General features: G+C 43.8%; 2 protein-coding genes across 5 annotated transcripts in view; both read right to left on the bottom strand.

The window, feature by feature from the left end:
• ATG7 (autophagy related 7) overlaps positions 1-9806 on the bottom strand; it is a 250861-nt gene extending 241055 nt beyond the window's left edge. The window contains exon 1 of one of the 4 annotated variants that reach the window (XM_019651069.1): positions 9759-9806. The gene's annotated coding sequence lies outside the window, so the exon portion shown is untranslated. Of the gene's footprint in view, positions 1-9457; positions 9519-9758 lie in introns of those variants that run through there. The other 3 variants (XM_019651070.1, XM_019651071.1, XM_019651072.1) reach the window with 3 other exon arrangements.
• Positions 9807-11542: 1736 nt separating this feature from the next.
• Positions 11543-26918, bottom strand: part of HRH1 (histamine receptor H1) — an 85882-nt gene continuing 70506 nt past the window's right edge. The window contains exons 2-3 of the mRNA XM_019651023.1: positions 15713-18314; positions 11543-15542 (exon numbers count right to left, since the gene is read on the bottom strand). Coding sequence (XP_019506568.1) covers positions 16822-18279 — 1458 coding nt within the window. The 5' untranslated portion in view covers positions 18280-18314 and the 3' untranslated portion in view covers positions 11543-15542; positions 15713-16821. The remainder of the gene's footprint in view (positions 15543-15712; positions 18315-26918) is intronic.

Raw genomic sequence — 26918 nt, forward strand, 5'->3', positions numbered from 1 at the left:
GCCCAGGAAGAGCGCAATGATGGTGCCAGCTTGGGCCAGTGAAGCAATGTCCTCCACAACTAGACTGAAGAACAAAACGACAGCAACTTGTCTGTTCCCATCCCCCCAGTTCCCCAATAAAAAAATCTTTAAAAAAAAAATTTAATTGGGGCAGAAGTGCTTCCTGGAGTGAGTCTGCCCAACTGTTCTCCCTCCATGGGGGACCGATAGGATTGGACACAGCAAATATTAACCCAGTGTAGGATTTTTACAAATAAAGAAGTAAAATTGGTAGAACATAAATATCATAGATTTTAAAAAAATTTATAACAAAAAATTTGTCTTTAGGGAAACTAGACCCTTGGAGGGAGGGCAGAAAAACAGACCAGAAGGACTACTAAAAAAATCTCTCACTATAATTTTTCCATGGGTGTTGTTGAGTTTTTGTTTGCTTGCTTTGGGAGGGCTGGGGAGTTTTTAATAGTTCAGAGAAAGGATGCTAAAAGCTAAGGAAGTTGGGAGCCTGGTTTTCAGTCAGATAAAGCCAAGTTTGAGTTCTGGCTCTACCTCTCACTGGCTGAGTCACCTGGGGCAGGTAACTTCATATCTTGTGCCTCACTTTCCTTGTCTGTAAAATAAGGAAGGATAATTACACCCACAGGAGGTTGTTGGGAGGGCTAAGTGAGAATGTGTGGTGTGCCTGTTACAGTGCCTGGCATATACAGTCAGCAGTCAAGAAATGGTAGTTGCTATTAGTTTTTCTTGTCACCGCCCCCCCCACACACACACACCAGTGCCTGATGTGACTGTCCTTCCCCGTGCTCACTATGAAAACTTTCTCTGCTACAAACACACTTGATTTACGTCACATCTCCCTTCATTGTAGTCACAGCAGAGGTTTAATTAAAATGAAATGGATGGTCTCCTGCTATAGGTCATCAAGGGGGAGTCCAGAGGAACAAGTTCTAAGGGGTTAGGAGCACTCTGTGTTCAATTTCTCTGAGGCCTCATGGGAACATTCACTTAGCAGAAGTGCCAGAATAACCACAATTTGGCCCTTAAAGCACCTTCTCTGGGCCAAAATGGAGCGTACAGAGCAGGCTTCTGTTCTCATTTTCCCAGCTGCGGGGCTGTGAGCTCTGGCAGTCATTAAAATAAGCACCAAACCACATAACCAAGTCCCACTGACAAAGAGAATATGTTTTTAGCTGCTGATGGGTTAAGAGGTAGAGATGGCCGGGATGGGGAGAGGGCCCCTTTGGCATATGGAGCCAATGCACGTTCTGTCGGATAATGATGCTTCTGCAACTTCATGAGTTTGGGAAACAATTTGCAAGGCTGCTAAAGAGGGAGATTTTAAAAACCTTCCCTTCCAAAAGTGGGTGGGGTGTGGGGGTGAGGGTGGATGGAGTTCCAAACTTAGAAGACAGATTAGGCTTTACTGGAAGATGAAAACTCAGGACCCCTGCAGGGCACCAGCTGTACCCTACAGGGTACAGAAGCGTCAATTCCTTTTAAAAACTGCATTAGAGTCAAGATGCCCCTGAGCCAAACTGATGTCTCCACAAGATACCAAGTTACCCAAAATGGCTTATTTGTGACTGTGCTGTTAGGTGGTAACAGCTGGTCACATAAGCAGGCAGAATAACTGCTATTATGGACGAGCTGTCCCCTCATCTCCATGTCTGCTACGTCTACCCCTATTATTTGCTTCTTCAGGAGGCCAATCAAAAAACCAGCAGTCACCTCCACAGTCTTCAAACTGTAACCTGTGTTCTCACAGGAGTTGTTTTTCTTTTGTTGTATTTTGTTTTCCTTCTCCTGTAATAACCTTAACCTTCCCATACAACCTCCAGCCTGTTTTTGAGAATTGACGCACTGGACAGATACCAGTGTTATGAGGTGTGGCAAGCCTACAAGGGAGTGAGAGTAAAAGCTGAGAAAATCTGGAAGAGAGAGAAAACACAAGGATGATGGAGAACAGTATGACTACTTTTTTTTTAAGTTAGGATTTGTAATTTTTTGTATATGTTCAGGTGTTGACTTTCATAAACTTTTTTTAAATTAGTTTCAGGTGTACAAAACAATGCTATAGTTATACTTTTCACCCCTCACAAAGTGACAAGCCCCCTCCCCCAATCCGCTGTCCCACTCCTGATATCATACATAGCTATTACAATTCCATTGACTCCACTCCCACACTATACTCCACGTCCTATGACTATATGTATTCAATTATAGTTGACATACAATATTATACAACATCAGCTTCAGGTGTACAGTGCGGTGGTCAAGTCTCTACACCGTCCATGAAGTGGTCTCCCTAACAAGACATGTGACCATCTGACACTCTACAAAATATTTACATTATTGATTATATTCCCCGAACTGTCCTTCATATCCCTGTGGCAATATTGTAGTTACCAATTTATGCTGTCTAACCCCTTCCCTTTCTCTCCCAACCCCACCCCCCTCAGTATGACTGCTTTTGAGTCTTTCTTGTTACCTCCATCAATCAACAGTGTCACATTGGTCCATTCTGTACATGAGGGACAGCCACGGAATTGCTAGGGAGCCCTTATATCAACCAACAACTAAAACCTGTGACTGTTTCCTAAAAGCTGGTTAAATTATGAAGGCTTGCTTCTGAATAACAGAGTCTCTCTGGTTTTCATTTCTGGTGACTGCTAAGGAGTCCTGAAAAATGGGAGAGGTGTTGAAAAATTATGACAAGCCAACATTTGATTTCACATTTTCAAAATATTTGTCTTCCAAAGATGAGAATAAGGATGGTTTCCGTAGCCCACTGACCAGAGATTTTGCTCCCAGGAAAGGTGTCCTGTGGGCAATTCCAGTTCACATGGTACCTATGTACAATTAGAAAATTGTCCCCCTTCAAGACATTTTACTTCCTTTTCTTAGAATATTGTTGCAATACATTGAGATTAGGTTAGCTCAAGCCATTTTACCCTTGTCTGCTTAAAAACTGTCATTACAAAAATACAGCCACAATACCTATGATCCAAACAGAACCCCCTCAGATGTGGCCTCCTGTGCAGTATAAAACCTGCACAACTATATGCAGCAGTCCTGAGTAATAACAAGAGGCCACTATGGTTTCTTTAAGAACAAGTCATGACAGAGTAACTGCATTTCTGCCTTGAGCACAGAAGAACCACAAACATAGGATGTAGGATATTTGGATCTCAGCAGTGTCTGACAAGGCTGCTCCAGATATTCTAGTAGATTAGATGGAAGATATAGGAATTAAGTACTAACATAATTATAGGGATTAAGAGGTGGCAAAATAATCTTCTTCAAAGAATGTTGGTTAAGGAACGAACTGGTGTTAATAGTGGTAAGTGTTTGGTCCTGTCCAGTTTATTTTTACAGTAGTCCCCCCCTAATCCAGTTTCTCTTTCGAAGTTCAGTTATTTGCAGTCACGGTCTGAAAATATCAATTGAAAAATTCCAGGACATTTCATAAGTTTTCAAGTGTACACTGTCTGAGCAGCGTGATGAAATCTTGCACTGTCCACCTCTGTCCTGCCCTGGTCATGAACCATTGCTTTGTCCAGCGTATTCTACACCGTATATGCTCCCCGCCTGTTATTCCAAAAAAAACCCTTTAATTATCAAGGATCCTCAACCATTTACATCATCGCTCCTGACATCCAACCATCATGGCTCAGTGATCCAGGATTGACCATCCTTCTGATGGGTAGTCAGAATGTCAGTAGTAGCATAATAGTAGCTACATCCCAATCCCTACATCATTCACCTCACCAGGTAGGCATTTTACCATCTCACATCATCACAAGAAGAAGAGTACAGTACAATAAGATATTTTGACAGAGAGAGACCACATTCACGTAACTTACACAGTATATTGTTATAATTGTTCTACTTTATTATTAGTTATTTTTAATCTCTTGCTGTGCTTCATTTATAAATTAAACTTTAGCATAGGTATGTACATATGTATAGGAAAAAACATAATATATATAGGAATGGGTACTTCCCTCAGTTTTAGGCATCAACTGGGGATCTAGGAACGTATCCCCCATGGATAGGGAGGACTACGGTATTTTATTTATTTACATTAATGAATGTTCATCAATATTTACTATGTATTTCATGTGTGCTGAACCTTGCATCAGGGGCTTATAGCAGGAAAACAGACCAAACAAATCTATTCAACAAGGTATTCTTATTATATTTTATCAGTGACTTGGATAATAATGTTTGCTTATCAACTCTACACATGACATGAAGCAGGAAGGAATAGGCACTATGATGGATAACAAAAAATCAGAATAAAAAAGATCGTGATCACCTGGAATGACAGGCCTATTTTTAAAAGATTAAACATTTCATAGGTAAATATAGGGTTATAAATCTGAGTCCAAAAAATAATACACTGGACAATAAAGCAGTCTGATACACTGGAGGCAGTACAACAGACAGAGGGGCATAGCTTCATGAGTCAGAGAGACCAAAGTTCAAATCCCACCTCTGCTACTTCTAGCCATACAACCTTGGGCGAGTTATTTAACTTCTCTGAGCCTGTTTCCCTACCTGTAAGATAGGACACCATGTACCATACAGAATTATTGTGAGAATTCAATTAGAAAATGCATGTACCTGACACAGGAGGTACTAAAAACTCGAACTAATATTATCAACAAAACATGTGCCAAGACATTGGGGTTTCCATTTAGTTATTCCTTCCATAAATATTCATATTATGTACTAATCCCCATGCTATATTTCAGGATTCAATGGCAAAAACTATGGTCCCTGCCTTTAAAGATCTAACAGTTTTGAGGGTTACAGGTTAGGAGTGACAGTATAACACTTTGTGGGTAACACCAGTACAGTACAGTGGGGTATTTGTACAGGGTGTTATGGGAGGAGGATGGAGAGGCATCTAAAATAGACTGAAGCAGGAATTTGTATTTTAGCAAAGATCTGTATTATAGAAAGGGCACTCCAGCACCAGTAAGAGCCAGACTGCTGAGGCAGGGCAACCAGCTTGGAGGCACTGCAGGAATATAGACTGGAAGTGAGAAGAGTGTGAAGTAAGGCAGTGGGAGAGAAAATGGAGAAGACGTGTCAGGAGATATGAAGGAAGTAGAATCTGTAGAGCTCTGATGACTGCTTGGGCTGGGAGGAAGAGAGGGAGAGATGGTATGAGAGGGAAAAGTCCAGGATGGCTCTCAGGGTTCTGTTTTGAATGACCAAATGGAAGAAGGAGAAATGAGTGCGACTACAGAATGGAGAAAGAATCACAGGTTTGGAGGGAAGATGCTGAGCTTAGTTTTGAACTTGCTGAGTTGGAGGGCTGGCCCTCAGGAGAAATCCAGGTTCAAGATACAAATCAGTGGTCACTGGCACATAAATGGGAGTTGAAACTGTGGGTGAGAAGAGCCGAGCAGAAAGCAGAGTCTTGGAGAAAACTAGCATTTAAGAGACAAAAGGAGGAAAAGAGCCCACAATAGAAACCAAGGGGGAAATGGCCAAATAGTACAAAGCAGGAATGTTTTCTTATGTGCAGGAGTATCAGCATTATCAGCTATGCAGAGAATTCAAAAGATAAGGAAGGAAAAGTATTCAAGAGCTCTGGCAACGTCAAGGTCTGATGACTGGGAAGAGTCAAAGGCAAGGTTAGGAAGCCAGGAGAGGGATGAATATGTGAAAGACAAGAAGATGGGCAAAAGAGCTGCCCATGTACACATAAGAAGCGCCGAGTGGTGCTGAGAGCCGATTGTGCAAGTGTCAAGAGCACGTGTTTGTAACGAAGCAAGGTGGGGCTTTAGGTTACCTCAAGAAAAGAACAGTCCTGCTCTGCATGGTCAGACTCCTCTGGAGGAAAGAGTGCTTCTTTCTACACCGCACACTCAGAGACTGTCAAATAGGAACAAGGTCAAAGGAAGGTAAATCACCCAAAGGTGATTATTCTGGGGCTGGACTGACACCGAGTGAATAGGTTGGTACCCAGTCTGCCAAGACCATGGAGATGCATATTGTCTACCTGGTCACAAAGCGGCGCCTATGTATTCTCCTTTGAATACACAATCTGGCCTCACTTACACTGGAGAAAGGCGGGAGGATTGGGAGGCAGACGAAAGAAGGAAGGCATTCATGCACTTCATTTCATGTAAATGGAACTGAAGGACAGAGCCCGTTTGGACTTCCAAATAAAATCTCAGCGAAGGTCAGGGATAACCAATCAGGGACCACTAATCAAAGAACTTTCTCATTATTTCCACCGAGGATTCATTTCCCCACCCCACCCCCCATATCATGATTCCTGTCTCTCTCCTCTCCCTGTGTAAGTTACCAGTCAGCAAACCCCACTTCCTTTATTGCGCAAATCCAGCCACCACCATTCTCTCCCCTCAGCCACTGCCTTGGTTCAGGCCTCCCTCCTCTATCACCTAGACCAGCGGTTCTCAACCTTCCTAATGCCGTGACCCCTTAATACAGTTTCTCATGATGTGGTGACCCCCAACCATAAAATTATTTTCATTGCTACTCTATAACTGTAATTTTGCTACTGTTATGAATCGTAAATATCTTTTTGTTTTCTGATGGTCTTAGGCGACCCCTGTGAAAGGGTCATTCGACCCCCAAAGGGGTTGCGACCCACAGGTTGAGAACCGCTGACCTAGACCGTGGCAGCAGTGCCCTGACTGGTCTCCCTGCTGGTCCTGCCCTGTCCAGTATAACCACCACAATGCTGCCTAGGTAATTTAAAACAGGTGAGAACATGTCACATCCTGCTTAAAATCCTTTGTTGCCCCACTCTCCACCACCACCCTTCCAAAATAAAGTCCAAATTTCTTAGCATGGCAATATTAACTGCTGTAATTTATTGTTTACCATCTACCAGTGCCCACTGGGTAACATATCATCTCATTCAATCCTCACAGCAACCCTGGGAGGCAGGCTTATATCTTCCTTTCTTATAGACAAAGAAACTGAAACTTGGAAAGAGAGTGACCTACCCAAGTAGTTACAAAACTACTTCAGTGGCAAAGCCACTATCGGTCCACAAGCATTTTAGATTCCAAAGTCTGTGTTCTTAACATGCTATTGTCCACAATTGTGGGCCTTCATGATCTGCCTCCTGCTTACCTTTCCAGTCACCTCTTCCCCTACAACTCCACACTCTAACTTGGGTGAACTACTTGTAGGTCATGCATCGTTGTCCACAGCCCTTGGCTCATGCCACTCCCACTGTCTGCAACATCACCCCACCTCCCACCCCTCTTCCCTGACTAATCCTGCTCATCCTTTAGGACGTGGATAAAGAACACCTCCTCACAGAAGCCTTCTCTGATGCCTCAGCCTGACTTATGAGCACCCTAAGTCCTCCTCGAGCAAACGTCTACAATAGCTTCATACCATAGTGCTGTTGTCTATCTCTGTGACTTAAAAAAAATTACTTCCTTGAGGACAGGGACATGTATCTCACTTATTTTGGTATTTCCAGCTTGCAGAGCAGTGCCAGGCACACAGACACTCAATAAATGTTTATGCTTATTCTCTATTATGAGAGGCTGTCTGGGAGCAGAAAAGGGACTCTGTGGTTGAACGAGAGCCCTGTACTCAACTTCTTAAAGGGTTTAAAAATCATGTCACCTGAGGGGCAGGGAGGAGTTGGTCAAGAAAAATGAAGGAGGTAGAAGAGATGTTCAAGGTAGAAGAGATGTTCAAGGCAGCACAAGCAAAGGGGTACAGGTGAGACACAACCCATAGCCATTTAACAAGACTAGAGCACAGAATTGGGGGATGTAGACACAAGTAGGCAAGACGAGCCTTCACAAATGTGGCTTCTTCTTTAATCAGGTTTCAGGCATTAGCTAAAATGTCACCTTCTCAGTGAAGTCACCCTTTAGCAGCTAGCTTTGAAAATAGCTCCCTCTGCTTCCCCCCATTATTCCCTATCCCATTACTGTTTCTTTTTTTTTTTTGTAGCATCTATCAGGATCTGAAACACCTACCACCCATTCAAAGTACTGTATTATTGACAAACGCAACTGCTGCCACCATGATCCAAAAGTAGGCTCCATTAAACAACGTATTTTGGGGGTTTTTTTGTCTTATTTTACCACTACATCACGAGAGCTTACAATAATGCCTGGCACATAAAATTCTCTATTGTTGCGTTTACTACGGGTAAATAAATTCAATGTGCTTAGCCTGAAGAAAAGGTGGAGGGCCGGCCGAGTGGCGCGATGGTTAAGAACTGGCTTGGGACGCCAGAGGCCCCCGGTTCGGATCCCACATATGAGGGCCAGTGACACTGCCCTCCACAGCCAAGATGCTGAATAACAGCTCAACCTGGAGCTGGGCTGCCGTGAGTTGCCGGCGACGGCTATAGGCTGCAGCCCCTGTGGCAGGGGGTTGCCATGGGCTACCGTATGTAGCCAGCAGCCAGCGTGAGCGGCCAGCAGCCAGCGTGAGCGGCCGTCCAGAAGCCGGCGACTGATCTGCCTTGCCTGGGAAGAGTGCAATGATGGTACCAACTTGGGCCAGTGAAACGACGCCTTCCACAACTAGACCGAAGAACAAAACGACAGCAACTTGTCTGTTCCCCTTCCCCCAATTCCCCAGCACTGTTCCAATCCCCCCAATTCCCCAATAAAAATCTTTAAAAAAAACCCAAAAAAAAAACAAACAAAAAAAAACGTGCAGCTCTCAAAGATGCGTGGGCAATAAAGTGGAAGAGAGATCCTTAAGAACCTAAAGAATGGACAATGAGGTGAAATTACTGGGACTGCGTTCAGGTCAACATATGACTTTTTAAGAGTCAGAGTTAGGAGAAGACCAAACAGGAGTAACCAGAAGTCGTGAACAGTCTGTCGCTTAAGAAACAACCAGTGGGCAGGGGTGTCACTGAAGAAATCCAAGTATTCAATGGGAAAGGGAACGTGAGATCTAGGGGACCCAAACTTGCAACCACAGGTATGCCTGATTTCAGCTGCACAGAGTTAAAAAAATTTTTTTTAACTTAAAAAACTATTAGTTTAAAAATTAAACTAATTTTTAAAGCCAATTAAAAAACTTAGTTGCCAGGGTTTAAAAATCAAGATATTGCACGCACAACCAACTGGAATTTTGGTTTCATTTCTCCTATATCATGTTAGTATTGCGCTCATAAAACTCAATTCAGGAAAAATAAAAGTGACTCTACTTCTGAAATAGAAATGTTCTTACACCTACATTTACCTTACCTAACTAAATAAGCATTACCATACCTAATCAAGCACTAAAGTTTGTAACCCTTGGACCAAACCGAGGAAACAAGACCCTTAACTCAGAAAAGCCCTTAGAATTGGCCTAATTTAACGTCCTCGCTTCACACATGACGTTATCATCATTCCCATTTTACAGATGTGGAAAGAGGCTCAGAAAGGGGAGTGACGTGCCAGAGTCACACAGCACAGCCAGGCAAAGCCAGGATGAGCACCTTGACGTTCTCTCTCCGGTGTTCCAACACCAGCGATCCGAGCACTCCCTGCCAGAGGACAGGATGGACTGACTGAAGAAATGAGAAGGCGCTTCTAGTCAGAAAACCCGGGGCTGAACCAGTCTGGAGACGCGGTTGGAGAAGGAGGACGCGAGCCGGAGTCAGTGACTCCATGGGGAACAGAGGATCCTGAGACCCTCCGTGACCCTCGCCCTCACCGCCGAGCTCGCTCCTCCCCGCCAGACCTCCAAAACCAAACCCGTAGGACCCCACTACTCCCTCGCCAGGGCGGCTGACTTACCGCCGCTCAACTTCCGGCAACCACGGCGTCCTCCGCAGAGCGCGCCTCGATGACGCAACGAGCCCCCGCCCCCGCCTGCTTGGGGTTAGTGGTGCGCATGAGCACGCGGAGCTGCGGGCTAGCCTGGTAAATGAGCCCCTAGCACCGGTCTGAGTGGGAGGAATTGGAGTCTTGGGGAAGGCGGGGCCTCAGGAACTAGGCGAGGCCCCCTGGTGAGACCTGGTCTAGGGAGATTTTCTCTTATTAGTTGTGGGAATGTGTATATGCCCGTCAGGCTTTTTAAAAAGTGCTTCACATTCTCTCCTTTGATTTCAGAGGATGACAGGAATTATTTCCATTTCCCATGAGAGGCAACATAGAATATATCCGAGAGACCATTAGGGAGGCAGGTGTGGAGAGACAGATGAGAGTTTTGATAGATAAAGGTTGATGAAAGTCGACAATGACCAGCCTGCTCTTTCTAAACCGGGCATTATTCTCATAGGTCCCCGCTGTCAATGGGATAAAGTTATTCATCTAAATTATTTATTGAGCATATACTGTGTGCCAAGCATTGGACAGGTGTTGACACAATATTAAGTGAGCATAAACTTAATCTAATATATAAGGCCATTCACAAAGTAACCCTGATGTAACTCTATAGACTCATAATAAAAAGAGTAATGACTACTATTTATTATCTACCATGTTTTCAGGGTTTCACATCTCTAATTGCCACAAAGGTCCTGCAAAGTAGGTGTTATATTATCCCCATGTTACATATGAAAGAACGGAGGCTAGGAAAATTGAAGGAGCTTGCTGAAAGATAAAGAAATTTTGGGCCAGGATTCTGATAGAAGACTCTTTGACTTAGTAAGGAGATACTGAATTTGAAAGGATTCTTAATAAGGGTAGAGGAGAGGAGAGAGACTGTTGCAATTGGGGAGGAGGGTATTGCAATAGGGAGACCATTCTGACCAAAAAATCTGCATATGTCTCAAGGCTTACGCAAAAAGAGCTTCTGTCTTCCTCAGGGGAGAGTAAAGAAGACTAGAAGGAACTGGGTGTGATAAAGTAGGGGGTGGGGTGGGGTAGTTTGACCAGACAGTAAAAAACAAAGAATGTTTTACTTTGAGGCCACCCTGTTCTGAGGAGGGGTTGTATGCTGGCTCAGCCAGAATATGGGCCAAAATTAAGGAGCCTGAGGAATGAGAGAATCTTAACTAATGAAGGTTAACAGTATTTTGTTTGATCAGTGGAGACAAGTAGTTTAGCAAATCATTTATAAGGCAAAGAATAGGAATTCAGGACTTTCAAAGAATAGGAATTTGCCTTGCCACAGGTAAATACATGAGTCTTATCTACAATAAGTTGTATGAGAATTCATGTTTCTTTGCAGTAAACCATTTCTTTTTCTTTTTTCTTTAAAGATTTTATTGGCGAATTAGGGGAGGGGAACAGCATTGGGGAATCAGGAAAGGGGAACAGACAAGTTGCTGTCCTTTTTGTTCTTCAGTCTAGTTGTGGAGGACGTGGCTTCACTGGCCCATGTTGGTATTGTGATCATTGCGCTCTTCCCGGGTGAGGCAGATCGGTCGCTGGCCGTCTGGACAGCGGCTCTTGGCAGCTCACGCCGGCTGCCAGCCACTCACAGTAGCTTTTTACAGCAGCCCACTGCAGCTCCACTGCAGCCCATGCCGTCACCACGACTCACAGCAGCTCAGCTTCAGGCTGAGCCATTGTTCACCATCTTAGCTGTAGAGGGCGCAACGTCACTGGCCCTCATGTGGGATCCCAACCGAAGCCCTGCTGCTCAGAGCTGGTGTCCCAAGCCAACTCTTAACCAACGCGCCACTCGGCCGGCCCACAGTAAACCATTTCTGAAGAACAAGAGTGTGTGTGTTGGCATTGGGATGGATTTCTCAATCATTGCTGTTTTTCAAGAGCACAGGGCTCAAGTATAATTCAACAATGTCAACTCTTTCCACTATTTCAGGCTCCTCCTCTGCCCCTGCACCCTCAGACTGCATGCTTGGGCCACACTAAACTACTTCTGGTGTTAAGCACACTGCTTATTTATCTCTCCATCTGTAATACCCTAGCACTTCCTCTGCTTGTCTAACCCTTTCTCCGTCTTCAAAATCCAGTTGGAATGTGGGTGAATCTTAGACAAAATGTTGATGGAAAGAGTACATATTATATGATTCCACTTATGGAAAGTTCTAGAATCAGCAAAACTAATCTATAGTGATAGAAGCCAGCTAGATCAGTGGTTGTCTGGGGCATAAAGGGAGGCATTGCAGAGAGGCACGAGGAGCTTTCTGAGGTGATGGAAATGTTCTGTTTATCTTGATTGAGACGGGGACAACATGGGTGTACACATTTGTCAAAACTCATTGAATTCTACATTTAAAATGGGTGCATTTTTCTGTATATATTGAATATAATACATGTGATTAAAAAAACAGGATGGGATGTCACCTCCTATGTGAAGACATACCTGACACCCACCACCTCTAGGCTTCACTCTATTTAGCATATATGAGACTAAGTTGAAGTTAGTTCTTTATAAGCTTGTTTCTCCTGCTGGACTTCAAGGTCCTTGTAATTAACACCTTTTGGAGTCTCTGCCCAGCTCACAATATTTCCTGCTTCTCTGGGAACTGCTGGACCTCTGGCCATGTTTGTACCACATGTACCACCTGCCCCTCCCACCTCCTTTCAGAGTTGATTGCAGATGAGGTGGACACAGGACAATTCTTTACTCTGAGCTTTGGACTTTTGAACCGATGCTCGTAGAGAGTAGGAATAAGTTACATAGGTCAATGGTCCCAGAGGGAACTTCCTCAAATTCTGACTGTTGAAGTTCTTGTGGCCAACTTGGCTCAAGCCCTTCCTGAGGTGAGGTCATCCAAAATGTAACTGGATTCCACAAAACACCCAAGTAGCCATTCCCAAAACTGGTTTCTGTCATTTGCAACCCTGAAGTAGCTCTGTAGAGTGGAAAGCATGTCTACCTTGTTCTCCATTATCTCCTAATGCCTGGCTCAAGGACTGGCCTAAGAAGTGTTCATAACCTTTTTGTTAAATAGACAGATGAGGTCTGGACATCCCAAATAGATGGTAATTCAGGTCACAAATGTGGCCTCCTTGTTATCAGAGAATTAGGGTGAGGCTCAGAGCAGAAGACCCGCCCTGCTGCCTAGGATGAGGGAGACAGACCTTTGGGGCAACAAGATGGTGGAACATCAAGAACAATGCCAGACCAGGAGCCATAAAAAGGAAGAGAATGTTCTCAGACACAGCAGGGCAACAAGACCATGACACTTATTCAAGACACAGTCATTCAGGTCTATTACCTTCATCCCTTGTCTTGTAGCTCAGTTGAGCGGAGTGTACACTCCCCACAATGGGAAACATATGTAACACAGCCTAGGCTTTGAATCTCCAAGAAATTGTGAAATGACATGATGGCATGTTAGATCTTAACATCATTGTTTCTTTATAGCACTTAGAGTGCGCTGCAGCCAGGAGAGCTCCTGGATCTTTTTGCCCTGTGTTAAGACTTAAATCTGCCTCCTGGAAGGCCCATCTTCAAAAGAGTAACGAGCAATTTTCTGTAAACCAAGTAGCCAAATGACCAATATATCAAATAGACAACCTGTAAACTCGTGGATTTTCTGAATGAATACTTGGTTATCATTACCAACCTCTAAGATTTATCACAATTTCTATTGGATGAAATGACTTCACAAGCTTTTAAAGATTCATGTAATGTAGTCGTTGACTGGTTTTCATGTTGTCTTCAGAGAAGCATGTGAAGGGATTTTCTATTTATCAAAAGCTAAGGATGGTTTATTCTTCATTTGAATAAATTTAACTTATGAATAAATTAAGAATATGTTGTTGAGTGTAGATTTTTCTCGAGTGTTTAATATTATGCCACTCCACTTTTCCTTTTCTGTCTCCCTTCCCATTCCTCAGTTTCTCCCTTTGTCTCTCCCCAAACACCTCCATCTGTCTGCCTCTTAATGTCTTCCATCTGCTCCTTAATCTGTCCCCATTTCTGTCCCTCTGCACATCCATCTACCCCTCTTCCTCTTCTGTCCAAGGTGTTCCCCATCTCTTCACCTTGGTCTGTTCTCTCTGACCCTCTGTCTCCCCGCCTCCCCTAGTTTTCTGTTATTTCTACCCATTTTTCCCTTCTCTCACCCTCAGTTTCCTTACCTTTATTTCTCCCCTCCCTGCAGTAGCAGCAAGCTGGGGACAAAGCATGCTGAGCCTCCTTCAATATGTAACTATGAGGGAAAATGAGAATCGGTTACTATAACTTCACAACAATTGTAGAAAAGTGTTCTTAAAAGCCTCATCCAATATGCATTGTTGTAAACTTTGTAAATAGTTGAAATGAAGCCAACATTTAGTAAATGTGGCAAATTGGTCATTCAAGGAATTGGGTTTAAGCTGATCAGCTTTAAGCCCATAAAAGCTTCTGAGTTGCAAGTTCTCATCTACAATCAAAGTCTCTCTGACGGCCTTCTCCTAGAAGGTATGTATTTTAATATTTAGGGCAGAAAGACTGGCTTCATCTGGACTTTGTGCAAACCATCAGCCACTGATTCTTTGCTAAATGGGCTGGGGCCGAGTTATCTCTGCACCATATTCCATTGCCTTTCACAAATTCAAAAATGAATTCAATCATTCAGACAGGAGTAGGAAGAGAGGGTTGATACCGTGGAAAGGAAGCACATTCCAGAATCAGATCTTAGATCTGGGCCTTACCCTCTCTGTGCGTCAGCTGGCCTAATTGTGAAAACACGTAAATCATCCTTATGAGATTGCTGTAAAGGTTATAAGAGATAATAATGGCAGTAAAGCACAAAGCTTGGTATGTGGTATATGCTCAGTATGTTTGAAAACTACACGAGTCCTACTGTGTGCTAGACATGCTGCGAGCACCATAAATACTGCATGCAGTAATACATGGACTTTGTTCTTTATGCTTTGACAATTTATGTTGATCGTTTCTTGTTCTTGTCCGACTCAAATCCAGGTCTCTTTGACCCGAAGTCACAGCTCATAACCACTTCCCTTCACTATGTGCCTCAACTGTTCATCAACATAAATAATGGGCACTTAGCCGTTTGTCTGCTGGAGTGGTCTTTTTGGGTGTTCCTTGGTCCTGAGGGATCGCAGGGAGCAAAGCTTTCACAGGCCTTCTGACCTAAAGACAGATCAGCCACAGCTTCTAAAACCAGGAAAAAGTCTGCTTATCTCCCACAGTTTTCAGCAAGAAGAGCTTTGGGGGATGCAAAGCAGAGTGAGAGTGAAGCTAGTTATAAAAAGTCAGTCCTTTTCTAAAGATATTTACAAATGCAATCAGAAACCAAAGAGAAACCCTATACAACATCTTGTAACATTTGACAGTACATTTCAATACATTTTCTCAGTCCAAAAGACTCAGAACAGAGAATCAAATAAATCAAACTCGTAACAGTATAGTTTCAAATATCATATTTTAGGTAAAAAAAAATCTCTCATTTTAACAGATCATGCAAACAGAACACAAGACACAAAATACCAGGCTTGTACAGGCACTCTATTTGCTACATATATTACAGTTTACCATCAAGTTTTTAAAAAGAAATCACAATCAGAGGGCAACATAAATACCAAGTAACACTGTACGTTCCCATGCCTTTGCTAGTTTTCACTTAAGAGGTATGACTATAAAAGAACATGACCACTTTTAGACAAACAGCACAATTCACAGAAAAATAGCATACTGTCCCTTCAAAGTGTCACCTTCCATGGCTGCAGACATATTCTGTCAGCTGTTTCTCCTCTCAACATATTCTTTTGAGAATTGCTACCACTCTCAGGAATTCTCTCCCTCTCTCTCTCTCTCTCTCTCTCTCTGTGTGTGTGTGTGTGTGTGTGTGTGTGTGTGTGTGTGTGTNCCTTCAAAGTGTCACCTTCCATGGCTGCAGACATATTCTGTCAGCTGTTTCTCCTCTCAACATATTCTTTTGAGAATTGCTACCACTCTCAGGAACTCTCTCTCTCTCTCTCTCTCTCTCTCTCTCTCTCTCTCTCTCTCTCTCTCTCTGTGTGTGTGTGTGTGTGTGTGTACTTAACAGGACAAATTTTTGCCTTTTGGAGAAAATGAGATATAATGAGCTGGAACCCCACAGGGTTTTCATTCTAGCTCTCTCACATAAACAGCTATGTGATCTTAGACACCTTATTTCATCTTGCTGTACCCAATTTGCTTCTTTAGCAACACCATCCTCCTCTTGTGGGGTGTTGTGGGGCTCAAATAAGATAATCCTGGCACAACCCTCAAGAAACATGGCTTTCTTCTCCTCGTTTTCTTTTTAATGGACAACAATTAAAAAAATTCTTTTTCTATTTCTTTTGAGGGCAGCTTTTATCATCACTTGTTAATAGCTAAAAGGAATTTGGGGTTAAAAACAATGGGTGTGCAAGCTGCATAATTTCCTATCAACTCTGAGACATGCGTGAGTGGGAAATAATAAGGCAGAATTTCTAGGGTGGTTCAGATATTGGTTCTGGAGAAAGCTGTAAAAGAGGATCAGAAGAGAGGTGTTCTGAGAAGAGGCAGTCACAGTGAAATAGCTGTTATGCCTCTCAAGGTGACCCCTGGAAGGAGATGGCATCTGTCTGCATGTGTCAGGTCTCTGCACAGTAATAGAGCTTTACTCCAGAAAGGCTCAAGAGTTCTGTCTAATTCTCCAGTGGAACTCTACCCATGCGTCCCCTCAACTGCCAATTAATTTAGTCTGGAAGCTCGAATTACAATGGGAGCCTGAGGTTCCCACATTTCCTGAGTTGCAGGAGCGCTCATCCAGTTACAATTCTCTTGGAAATAGCCAGCTTTCGACTCAAGAGTACAATCTCTGCAGACCACTGCCATCAGCTGTTCTTCCAGTGGTGCCCCAGCCTCTAAAACTATTCTTCTGACTCCAGAAAGCCCAGGTACCTGGCAACTCACAGGCCTTCACCTTCCATTTCCTTCAGCAACATCCTAAGCATCCCTTCGTTGCATCCCCTCTAGCCTCCCTTAGGTGCGAATGTGCAGAATTTTCTTGAATGTCTTCTTGAAGTTCTCATTGCACAAAGGGTAGATGAGGGGGTTCAGCGTGGAGTTGATGTAGCCCAGCCAGATGGTGAACATGTGTACATGTTCATTGCAACAGCTCTTGCAGAAAGCAACGACCAGGAAGAAGACGAAGTATGGAAACCAGCAAAGGATGAAGGCTGCCATGATAAAACCCAATTGCTTGGCGGCCTTCCGTTCTCGGTTCATGTGCAACCCAGACACATACTGTCTGGAATGTGAACGGAGCCTCTTCCAAGTGAACTTGATGTAATCCAGGCCTGTGCTAGACTCACTTCTTGGTTTGCCTTTCCCCGATGCTGGCTCTGTGGGGGTGTCTGAGTCTGTCGGGGAGAAGGACTGGCTATCACCTAGGATCTGATCCTCTGACATCTCGCTGGCCCCATGCATGTTCAGGTCCTGCTCCTCGATCTCGAGCTGGCTCTGGCTCTGGCTCTGGTTGATGGTGATGTAGCCTCTGCCACTCTCCTCTGCCTCTGTCTTTGTTTGCACAATGTTAAGTGGGAAGCAGTGGGGTTTGTCCACTTCTTCACCCTCCTCTTGGCTGCAGACACTTGGGGACTTCATCTCCTTTGGGTCTTGGGGTGGTAGTTTCAGGACAGGTCCACCACCAGTATCTTTTGGTTTCCTTTTCAGAAACTCCCATGGAGACCCCTTCCCTGGTTTCTTGGGCTTCTCTAGCTTCAGCTTAATTTCAGAGAAAGAAGGGAGGGATCCGTTGATGAGTTCCCGATGCTGACAGTGCTGCCGTACAGCCTTGTAGATCTTGGCATAGAACCAGAGCATGAGCAAGGTGGGCAGGTAGAAGTTGATGAGGGCGGTCATGATCTTGAACCAGGTGACACTGTAGAAGTCTGTCTCACACTTGTCCTTCCGGCGCCCTAGGGTATGAGGCATGAAGTACTTCCAGCCCACAATGGGAATAACCCACAGGAACGAGAGAAACCAGGCCCCAAAGATGGTGACTGATGCTCGGGCCTTGGTGCGATACTTCAGGTATCTGAGGGGCTGCTGGACAGAGCGGTAGCGATCAATGCATAAGATGAAGACACTGAAAATGGATGCTGTGCTGGCCACATAGTCCATGGAAAGCCAAAAGAGGCACAGCGGCCAGCCCAGGGACCACTTGGACATGCGGAGGTAGAGGATGTTCATGGGCATGACAACAGCTCCCACAATCAGGTCTGCCACTGAGAGGCTGATGATATAGAGGTTCCCCACAGTGTGCAGCTTCCGCTCACTCCGCACAGCATACAGGACCAGCAGGTTGAGCACCACTGTGACCAAGGAGATGGTGCTCAGGACCAACACCAGGGGCAGCAGTTGGGGGCTGGCCATGGTGGTATTGTTCCCTTCACACATGCTATCTCCTGTGACGTTGGAGGAATTGAGAAGGGTCATTGGCACAAGAGCAGCCTCCAGCTATGGCTCACTCCCTAGAAGGAAAGACACAAAGTTTAAGGTCAGAGTCTTGGTGATCCATAGTCATTTAGCACCATCACGTTGATCAAACTGGGGTTATGTGCTGTCAAGGGCGGTAGACACTGAGAGTTACCCACAGCCTAGATCCCCTTCTTCCTTAGTCATTCCTTCATTTAATGACTATTTATTGACTTCCTGGCATTGTTCCAGGTGTTGGAAATACAGCAGGGCATAAAACAAAAGTCTCTGCCCTCAAGGAGCTTGCATTCTAGTGAGGGAGTTGGACAAAAACAAGGTGAGGTTTGCACAAGCCCCACGTTGCGCGTGTTATGGGAAGCTGATTGGTCTAAGCTGAATACAGCGCTCTAGTTCCTCTTTGCCAATGGCTGATCTAGGAGTGGGCCTGAGATACAGCTGTGGCCAAGGAGGTAGACGGGGAAAGTCTCATGGCAAAGGTGGCATTCTGGAAAGTGCTTCCTCTCTGACAAATGAGCAAAACAAGGAGAAGCGTTGTTCCCACTTGCTGCTTTCTCCCTGACAGGAAGTGATACTTGAGGTACGGAGGTCATTTGGGGGCCATTGGGGAAATGCCAAGAAAGCCACCGAGACACCAACCCAGAATCCTCTTATCACTGAGTTACTGAACAGAACCTGCAATCTTCTTCCTCTAGACTAGTTATTATGGGAAATAATTAAGTTATATTCATTGCTTAAGTCACATTGTGAGAGTTTTTACTTGTAGCTAAAAGCACCCATAACTGATAGGGGAGAGATTACAAGGGTACAAAATGCATGAAGTGAATCGAGCCCATCTCCTCAGATAAATGGTTCTCAAATGAGAAGTGAGTTGTGTTATTAGAGAAAGCACATTTATTATTTATTATTTTACTTCCATATTTGAAAAAAATTTTTTTATCACATAAACTATGCAGTCATATGTAACAAAACCTTCTTTGCTAGTGAGGCTACACTGAAAACAGGTTCTATCCTGTTAATGATGATCCTCCACTCAGTTGAGGTGAGGAGAAGCAGGAATTAAAATTTCCAGAAGGGGTTGTTAGATTTTTATATTCATCAAAAACAGGTATGAGTTAAAGAAACCTGAGAAACACTAACAGAGAGTATAAATCTCTCTCAATAATTTAGCAGAAGGCAAGGTCAGATAAATTCCCGAGTATTCCTAAGGCCAAATCCATATGTTTTCGTAAAGATAAAAATCAAGACCCCAAGGCATTTGGTCCTTGTGGAAGGAACCTGTTAGGTTACTTTGTTGGGAAAGCACCATTTGGGTGACAGTGACTTTGCCCTAGCTCTGCCACTAATTTTCTGAGTGGTCTCTCAGCCCGTGTTTTCTCATGGATCAAATGTGAAAGGTGGGCTAGGTGATCTCTAAAGGCATCTCCTTTTTAGATCTTGCTTTAGGTATTTTTCCATGTTCTCCTCCAGCTCTGAGGCCAGTCGGAGCAATGCTTCGACTTCTGAATGTGCTTCCCCTGACGTCTTCAACAGCATCACCTTCTCCTCCTGTGACCCAGTCTTGCCCTCTGCTCCTGTCATTCTTTGCTGTCAGTCTCAGAGGCCTTATCCACTCACCCCCGTCCACCCCAGCCATCACCTCTGTGAGGACCACCCCCAATCTACAGCTTCAACCTGTATCTTTCTCCACTCCTACATGCAATACCCCAATCAATACCTTACAGCCTCACCTTCAGCCCCCACCAAGCCAAAACCCCCTGGAATTGTCCACAGCCACCTCAGGAAGGAGGAAAGAGGCAAGGTAGTGTCATCTCAGGGAATTTATTTTCTATTGTTTTGACTGGAAGGAAGCAGGAAGCAGTTCCCTAAAACACTGCCATTTCTCTCTTATTTCTCTCTTTGGCTCATTGCACACAGAGGGGGAACTCTAATTTTTTTTTCCATCATGCATATACTATTTATCATGCAACAATTATATTCGACAGAGAAGGATTTGTTTTTATACCAAAATCTATATATTTTTCCTTTTTGATTAAAAAGAAAAGGTGTTATGGTTGAATTGAGATCACTGAACTAAAAATTAGTGTCACATATTCAGTGTTTGCTTTGGGGTGAAATCTGATGTGTGCAACTTACTTTGAAATGAATAAAAAAATAAGCTGGATGGATGACTGGTTAGAAGAATTGATAATGGATAGATAAACAGATATATGTTAAGAAAAAAGTGCAAAATGTTAATTTATAACCTGGGCAGTGGGTATATGCGTGTTCACTGTATAATGCTTCTAACTTTTCTATTTCATCAATAACTTTCATAATACAATGTTGAAGAAAATTAATGCAGCATAAGTTTATCTTCCTCACCTATCACTGTAAGCATGACTCTTTATCAAGTTTTCTCCTTCACAGTTTGGACATGTGGTTTTGCATAAAGATAAAAGCAAAAGATCAATAAATATTTGTTAAGTGAATGAATAACTCAGCGAGAGACAGGATGGTCTGAATTATCTGAGCTCAGAACATATTCATTAAACTGATATTTACTAGTGGAAGATTCCTTTCAGCTCAGTGATCTGTTTTGGGAGCAAGAAAGTCCACATTTGTTCTCTTAAACCACGGGATGCAGAAGGAGAATTCCTGGAAAGGCAGCCCCAGCGGCCTCCTGCATACAAATAGGCTGCCTCTCCTGAGGAACGCTGAGGGGGGTGGCAGGGGAAGAGGAGAAAGCCTGAGGGAACATGCGTCCCCCACAGCTAAGAGGACAGCAGGAGTGGCCCCATCAGCATCTTCATGTCCCACTGCAGACCAGCTAAATAATTTATGGGGCCCAGTGCAATATGAAAAATTAAAATATTATTAAGAATTTCAAGACGGCAATAGCAGAACATTAAACCAAGTTGGGGGATCTTGAGCTTAGAGCCTGTTTGACTGCCCAGGTCACAGGTCCATTAAGTCGTTCTTAGTTTCTCTTCCTCTCACACCATCTCTGAACAGGCCCTATTCAGTGAGTTAGCTAACGTGAGGCACTTTCCCCTCTTCCAGGGATCTGAATTTTGAAAAACAGATCCCTGAATGGTTTTCCCTCTACAAATGCCAAAGGGACATCTGGTACTCTGGCAGAGTGTGGGAGGTAGGTGGGGACACAGGTCCTCATTTCACTTCATGCCACACAGGAGGCCATGCTCCCCTCAGGCTGTCCAGACCTCATCGGGTTCTGAGGTGCATTTCGCTGGGGTCAAGGCCAAGCCTACAGAGATAGTGCGGCAAGAGGGTATGCTCTGGAGAAGGAGAACAGAAACTAGAGGAGGCACTTCAGTCAGGGCATTTCAAGAAGAAAGGTGACAACTTGGAGGTTTTTATAGCACTGTGTTTCTAGAGCAGCAGGTAATGGAAGAAGAGAGCTCTCACCCTCTCACCTGGGCTCTGCCACTTGATGGGCTGTGTGGAGCCCGAGTAGATAGTCAGTTTTCCAATTTCCTCACCAGCAAAATAGGGAAAATATTCAGACCTCCCTCCCTGGACTGTTGGGAGGATTAGTTGAGACAGTGGGTTGGTAAAGCTCTGTGAGCCCCCAGGTGATGCTGACTTGGTGACAAGCAGAAATAGAGCCTTTTTCTCTCAGTCTCCTGTGTCTAAGCAAGGCAATGGTTCCATTCCAAAGTCATAGGCTGCAGTGGTTACAGTCTAATCCAGCCAGGTCCATGTGCGAGCAGATAAACAAAGTAGTCAGCGTTCCTTCCACATCCTGGGAACACTGACTGGGGCAGCTTTGACAGTAAGGAGCCAAGCTCTGGGCTTTTTATGTATTGGTTATTAAATGCCCACCACAAGCCCATAGGGAGGTCTTCTGATGATTCCCAAGGTACAGAGGAGGAAATGGTCAACTCAGGCTCAGAGAGGGCAAGCAATTTATTCAAGGTCACACACACCTCTAGGAAGTAGCTGGTGAAGCCAAGACTTGAAACCTAGTTCTAACTCAGAGTTTCTCAACCTTCACTCCATTCACATTTTGAGCTGGGTAATTCTTTGTTGTGAAGAGCTGTTGCTTGCATTGGTTGCATGTTTGGCAGCATCCTGACCTCTACTCACTAGATGCCAGTAGCACCTCTTCCTCATTTCCAGTCATGAACCCAAAATATCTCTAGACATTGCCAGATATCCACTGGGAGTCAAAATGATCCTTAGTTGAGAACTACTGATCTAACTGAAGAATATGGACCCTGATCTGCCAAAGAATATGGCTTTCAGCTCAAGCTAAGGAAGGACTTTGTAAAAACAGATGCTTTCTAACAGTGCAATGAATTGCCTTGAGAGAGCGTGAGCTCCCCATCATGAGAGATATGCAAGAAGAGGCAGCCTCGGTCTGATTACAAATTAGAAACACTTCTGCTTTCTCAGTGGTAATTATTTACCTAAGTAAAACCTGCAGACGTTGGTTTTAGATAAAAGAGACAGATAGGCAGGGATCTCTGCTGATAGCCAGGATGGGAAGGCAAGAGGAATTGGAGAGTTTTAAGAGATGCTTCCACTGGCTTCACACCCTCCATTTTCCCTCCCATTTCAGCAGTTCTGGTTCTCAGAAGGCTTGATGCTCATTTGGGTGGTAGACTAGGGCAGCAGTTAAGAAACCAGGTGCTTTGTGAACGAGTCAACTTTTGCTCTAATCCTCTTTCTGCCCCTAATTAGCTGGGCAAGATATTTTACTTCACCAAGGCTGTTTTCCTCCCCTCTAAAATGGGGATAAAGCCCATTATACAGTGCCTGAAATACAGGAAATGCTCAATTAATTATAGCTGTTGTGTTTTCTTCCATTGTTGGTAAGTGACACAAGGATCCCACAGCCAGCCCAGTCTGACTCAGCGAGATCATCCTTGACCTCTGTTTCCCACTGTGGCAGAAACTGACAGTAATCTTCCAATATCAGTTCTCCTCTATTTAGGAATAGGCTTCTGCTTTTAGCTGAGTACATGGCTGCCTGGATGAGAGACCACATTTCCCAGCCTCCTTTGTAGCTGGGTATGACCAAGTGATTAAGTTCCAAAGAAATGGAAATGAAAATACGGTTTACAACTTTCTGAAAGCAGCCCTAAAGGGAGGATGTGTTCTTTTCTTTGGCCCTTCATTCTTCCAGTTGGCTGGAACGTTGACAGGATGGATGGAGCTTAAGCAGTCATCTTGGGACCATGAGGAAGAGCCACAAAATGAGCAAGGTGAAGTTGCAATTTGGAAAAAAAGTTGAGGTCTCTGATGATCATGGAACTGTCCGATCAGCCAGGACTCTTCTCCTCTGGTTTAGCTAGCAATTTCCATCACACGCAGCCAAACAGAATCCTAACCGATACACTGCCCCTGACTTCATGGAGTTTATCAATTAGCATGAGAAGAAAGACAAAATACAAACAGCATCAAAAATTAAATTAAGAATTTTAGATTTCAGCTGGGAGAAGTGTGATGACTGAGGTAAGATCAAAGCAGGTGGCAGTTAGAGGAGGAAGGAACAGCCTCTCCCAAGGTAGAGTGTGGATGTCAGGAGGGACATCAGAGAAGAGATGATGTGTGAGCTGGGCTTTGGCGGATGAGTAGACGTTCACTGGGAGGAAAGAAGAGGGATTTAAGGATGAGTAAAAGCAAGAATAAAAGTACAGAGCCAAGTTGGAGGAACTGGGAGGGAATTGTTGTAAGTGACTGGAGCGCAGAATGATGAGCCTGGGAAGACATGTTGGGGCCAAGGTGTAAGGATGCTCTTTTCTACCTCTGTGCCTTTGCCTGTGCTGTCGTCCTGGCCTGGTGCACCCTTTCGCCTTGAAGCTCTTAGATCCCCCTCTTTCTGTGTACCCACAGCACTCCTAACACTCCCCTTTATATCACCCATTTTATCAGTCTTTCTTTAGCTAATTCACCCCATGTAAATAGGGAGCACCTCTAGGGCAGGGAGTGTGTCCACTATTTCTGTTTCTGAAGTGCAATACCCATGACCATCAAGGGGACACTCTCTCCTTGGTAGCAGGGACAACACTTTTTCACTCACTGACATTCTTCTGTGCTGGCACATGATAGATACTCAAGAGAGGTTTCCCAGATGAGTTCTGAAGAACTGAGACACAAATGGATAAAGAGCAGCAGAAGGCACCGGGAGAAGGACCTAAGTGCAGATGATGTGGGCATATTTTTCACAAGGTATTTAAGTCAACAAAAATTTGAGACAAGATTTATCCTATTGATGAATATTGATACCTTTCAGCTAACTTGCCTACTTTTTTCTGGAAACTTTATTTTTAGAAATTTGTTTCATGGTAATCCAAAACATGGATAAAAATTTATGCACAACAATGCTCACTGCAACAGTATATATGATAGGAAATAATCTAACATTTGGGAAGTAAACATACTATGGGATAGCTACAAAATAGAATGTCATGCAGTCATTGATAATCACATTTATAGAGCACCAGTAATGATACGGGAAAATGCTTATGATGAAATTAAATTTACAACAGACATTGTTTATACAGGATGATGTCAATTCTATTAACTAACAGGCTTAGAGCAAGGGTGAATCCCGATTATATTATGTTAACACTGGTTTCCTCTGGGTAGTGGAAGATGTTTATTATCTTTGGTATTTCCCAAGATTGCAACAATAACAACATCTTAGTTTTATAATAGGGAAAATGAGAACTAATTGCACTCATTTGAAAAAACAAAATAAAATAGATTTATTTCATTGGAAAAAAATATTTTAAAAAAGAAATGTCTTACACATTCTTAGCACATCTTTTATTTTCTTTAGTAAAAAGTGAGAGTTTGGGATTCCTTTCTTGAAACACTCTACACTCACCCACCACTCCCCATTCCAAACAGCTCCCCTTTGCCATATTTGCATTGTTAGTTTTTTCTGGTCAAGTAAGTCAGAACATTAATTTCTTTGCTCTAATTCTGAGAAAAAGGCATCACGCAAGAGGGTGCCCTCAATACTGCATATTCTCATTGAGTCCAGTCAGAGCATAATCTCCATAAAAAGCCCAGCCTTATTAATGCCACTGGCTGTGGTGCAGACAGCAGACTGCAAATAGCAAATCCCATTATGAGCCCAGTTCTGCAGGAACTGTACTTAGAATCTAGGACAGTGCTGGGGTAAGAGTTAGCCTCTGGGTAAGATACAAGAGGTATGTGACCTGGTGGGCAGACAGTGGCCCCAATGGGCTTTTTTGGGGGTGGAGGTACACATTCAAATATCTACCATGTCAGGAAGCAAAAGTTAATACAGGGGCCTGTATGTGGAGCAAGAGGGAGTGGTGGGGACTGGGGCAATGTGGGGAGTATAATCTCTGTCAGAAGAGTACAGCTGCCATTCAGATGTCACCAACTGTTGCAGGCCCAGATCTGCCTATTTTCAAAATGAAGCATAAAAGCTGGATTTTTACATGAAATCATTTAGTTTTAAATGTTGTCAATTATTCAATTGCTTCATTTGTTTTCATGAACACTTGAACACAGATGAACAAAGAACAAATTTTGGGGACATGATCTGTGAGCCCCGAGCTGAAAAAATAGTTTATAGGGGATCCAGAATGCTGAATGTGATATAATGACTCTAGAGTAGATGCCTTTTGGGGTATCTGCTCAGCTCACAAGCAGCTTTCTTCTCTGAGAACTATCATCCTACCCAGGGGTGGGCTCTGGCAGCCATAGTTATACCATACGACCCTGGGCATGCATGATTGGACCAGAGGTTGTCATCTGACTCCAAATGGGCCAATCAGCTCAATTCTCTCTTCTGGAAAACTAGAATTGGGGTGGTGCAGTCATGACAGTCTGTTGGTCTTGTGGCTTCCACCAAGGGGAGGCGTTGCCCATCTCCGGCCATAATGAAGTGGAGGGAGGGATGAAGGAAGGCAGCAGACAAATGCAATGATCCACATGCTGGAATAATGGATATCTATATGCACAAAGATGAATTTAGACCTTTACCTCACCCCATACACAAAAGTTAACTCAAAATTGATGATAGTCATAAATGGAAGAGCTAGGGGCCGGCCAAGTGGCTCAGTAGGTTAGAGTGCAAGCTCTGAGCAACAGGGTTGCCGGTTCGATTCCCACATTGGCCAGTGAGCTGAGCCCGAACTAAGCTGCCACTAAACTGGTGAGAGCATATGCTCTTAACAACAAGGTTGCCGGTTCGACTCCCGAATGGAATGATAGGCTGCGCCCTCCCCACCCCACAACTAAGATTGAACATGGCACCATGAGCTGAGCAGCTGCGTGCATGGCATGGTGGACTATATCCCCCCACACAACTCGACTGAAAGTGGTGACTGGACTTAGAGCTGAGCTTGCACCCTCCAAACTAAGGCTGAAGGACAACAACTTGACTTGGAGCTGACGGGGTCTGGAAAAACACAATGTTCCCCTTCCCCAATTCCCCAACTCTGTTCCCCTCCCCCATTCCCCAATAAAATCTCAAATAAATAAATAAATAAATAAATAAATAAATAAATAAATAAATAAATAAATAAAAGAGCTAAACCTCTTAAAACTCTTAGAAGAAATCATAGGAGAAAACCTTCAGTTAGGCAAAGATTTCTTAGCTACGACACCAAAAGCGCAGCCAATAAAGAAAAAAATTGCTAAACTGTACTTCA

The sequence above is a fragment of the Hipposideros armiger genome, unplaced genomic scaffold (assembly GCF_001890085.2).
Source record: "Hipposideros armiger isolate ML-2016 unplaced genomic scaffold, ASM189008v1 scaffold_152, whole genome shotgun sequence".
Classification (NCBI taxonomy): Eukaryota; Metazoa; Chordata; class Mammalia; order Chiroptera; family Hipposideridae; genus Hipposideros; species Hipposideros armiger.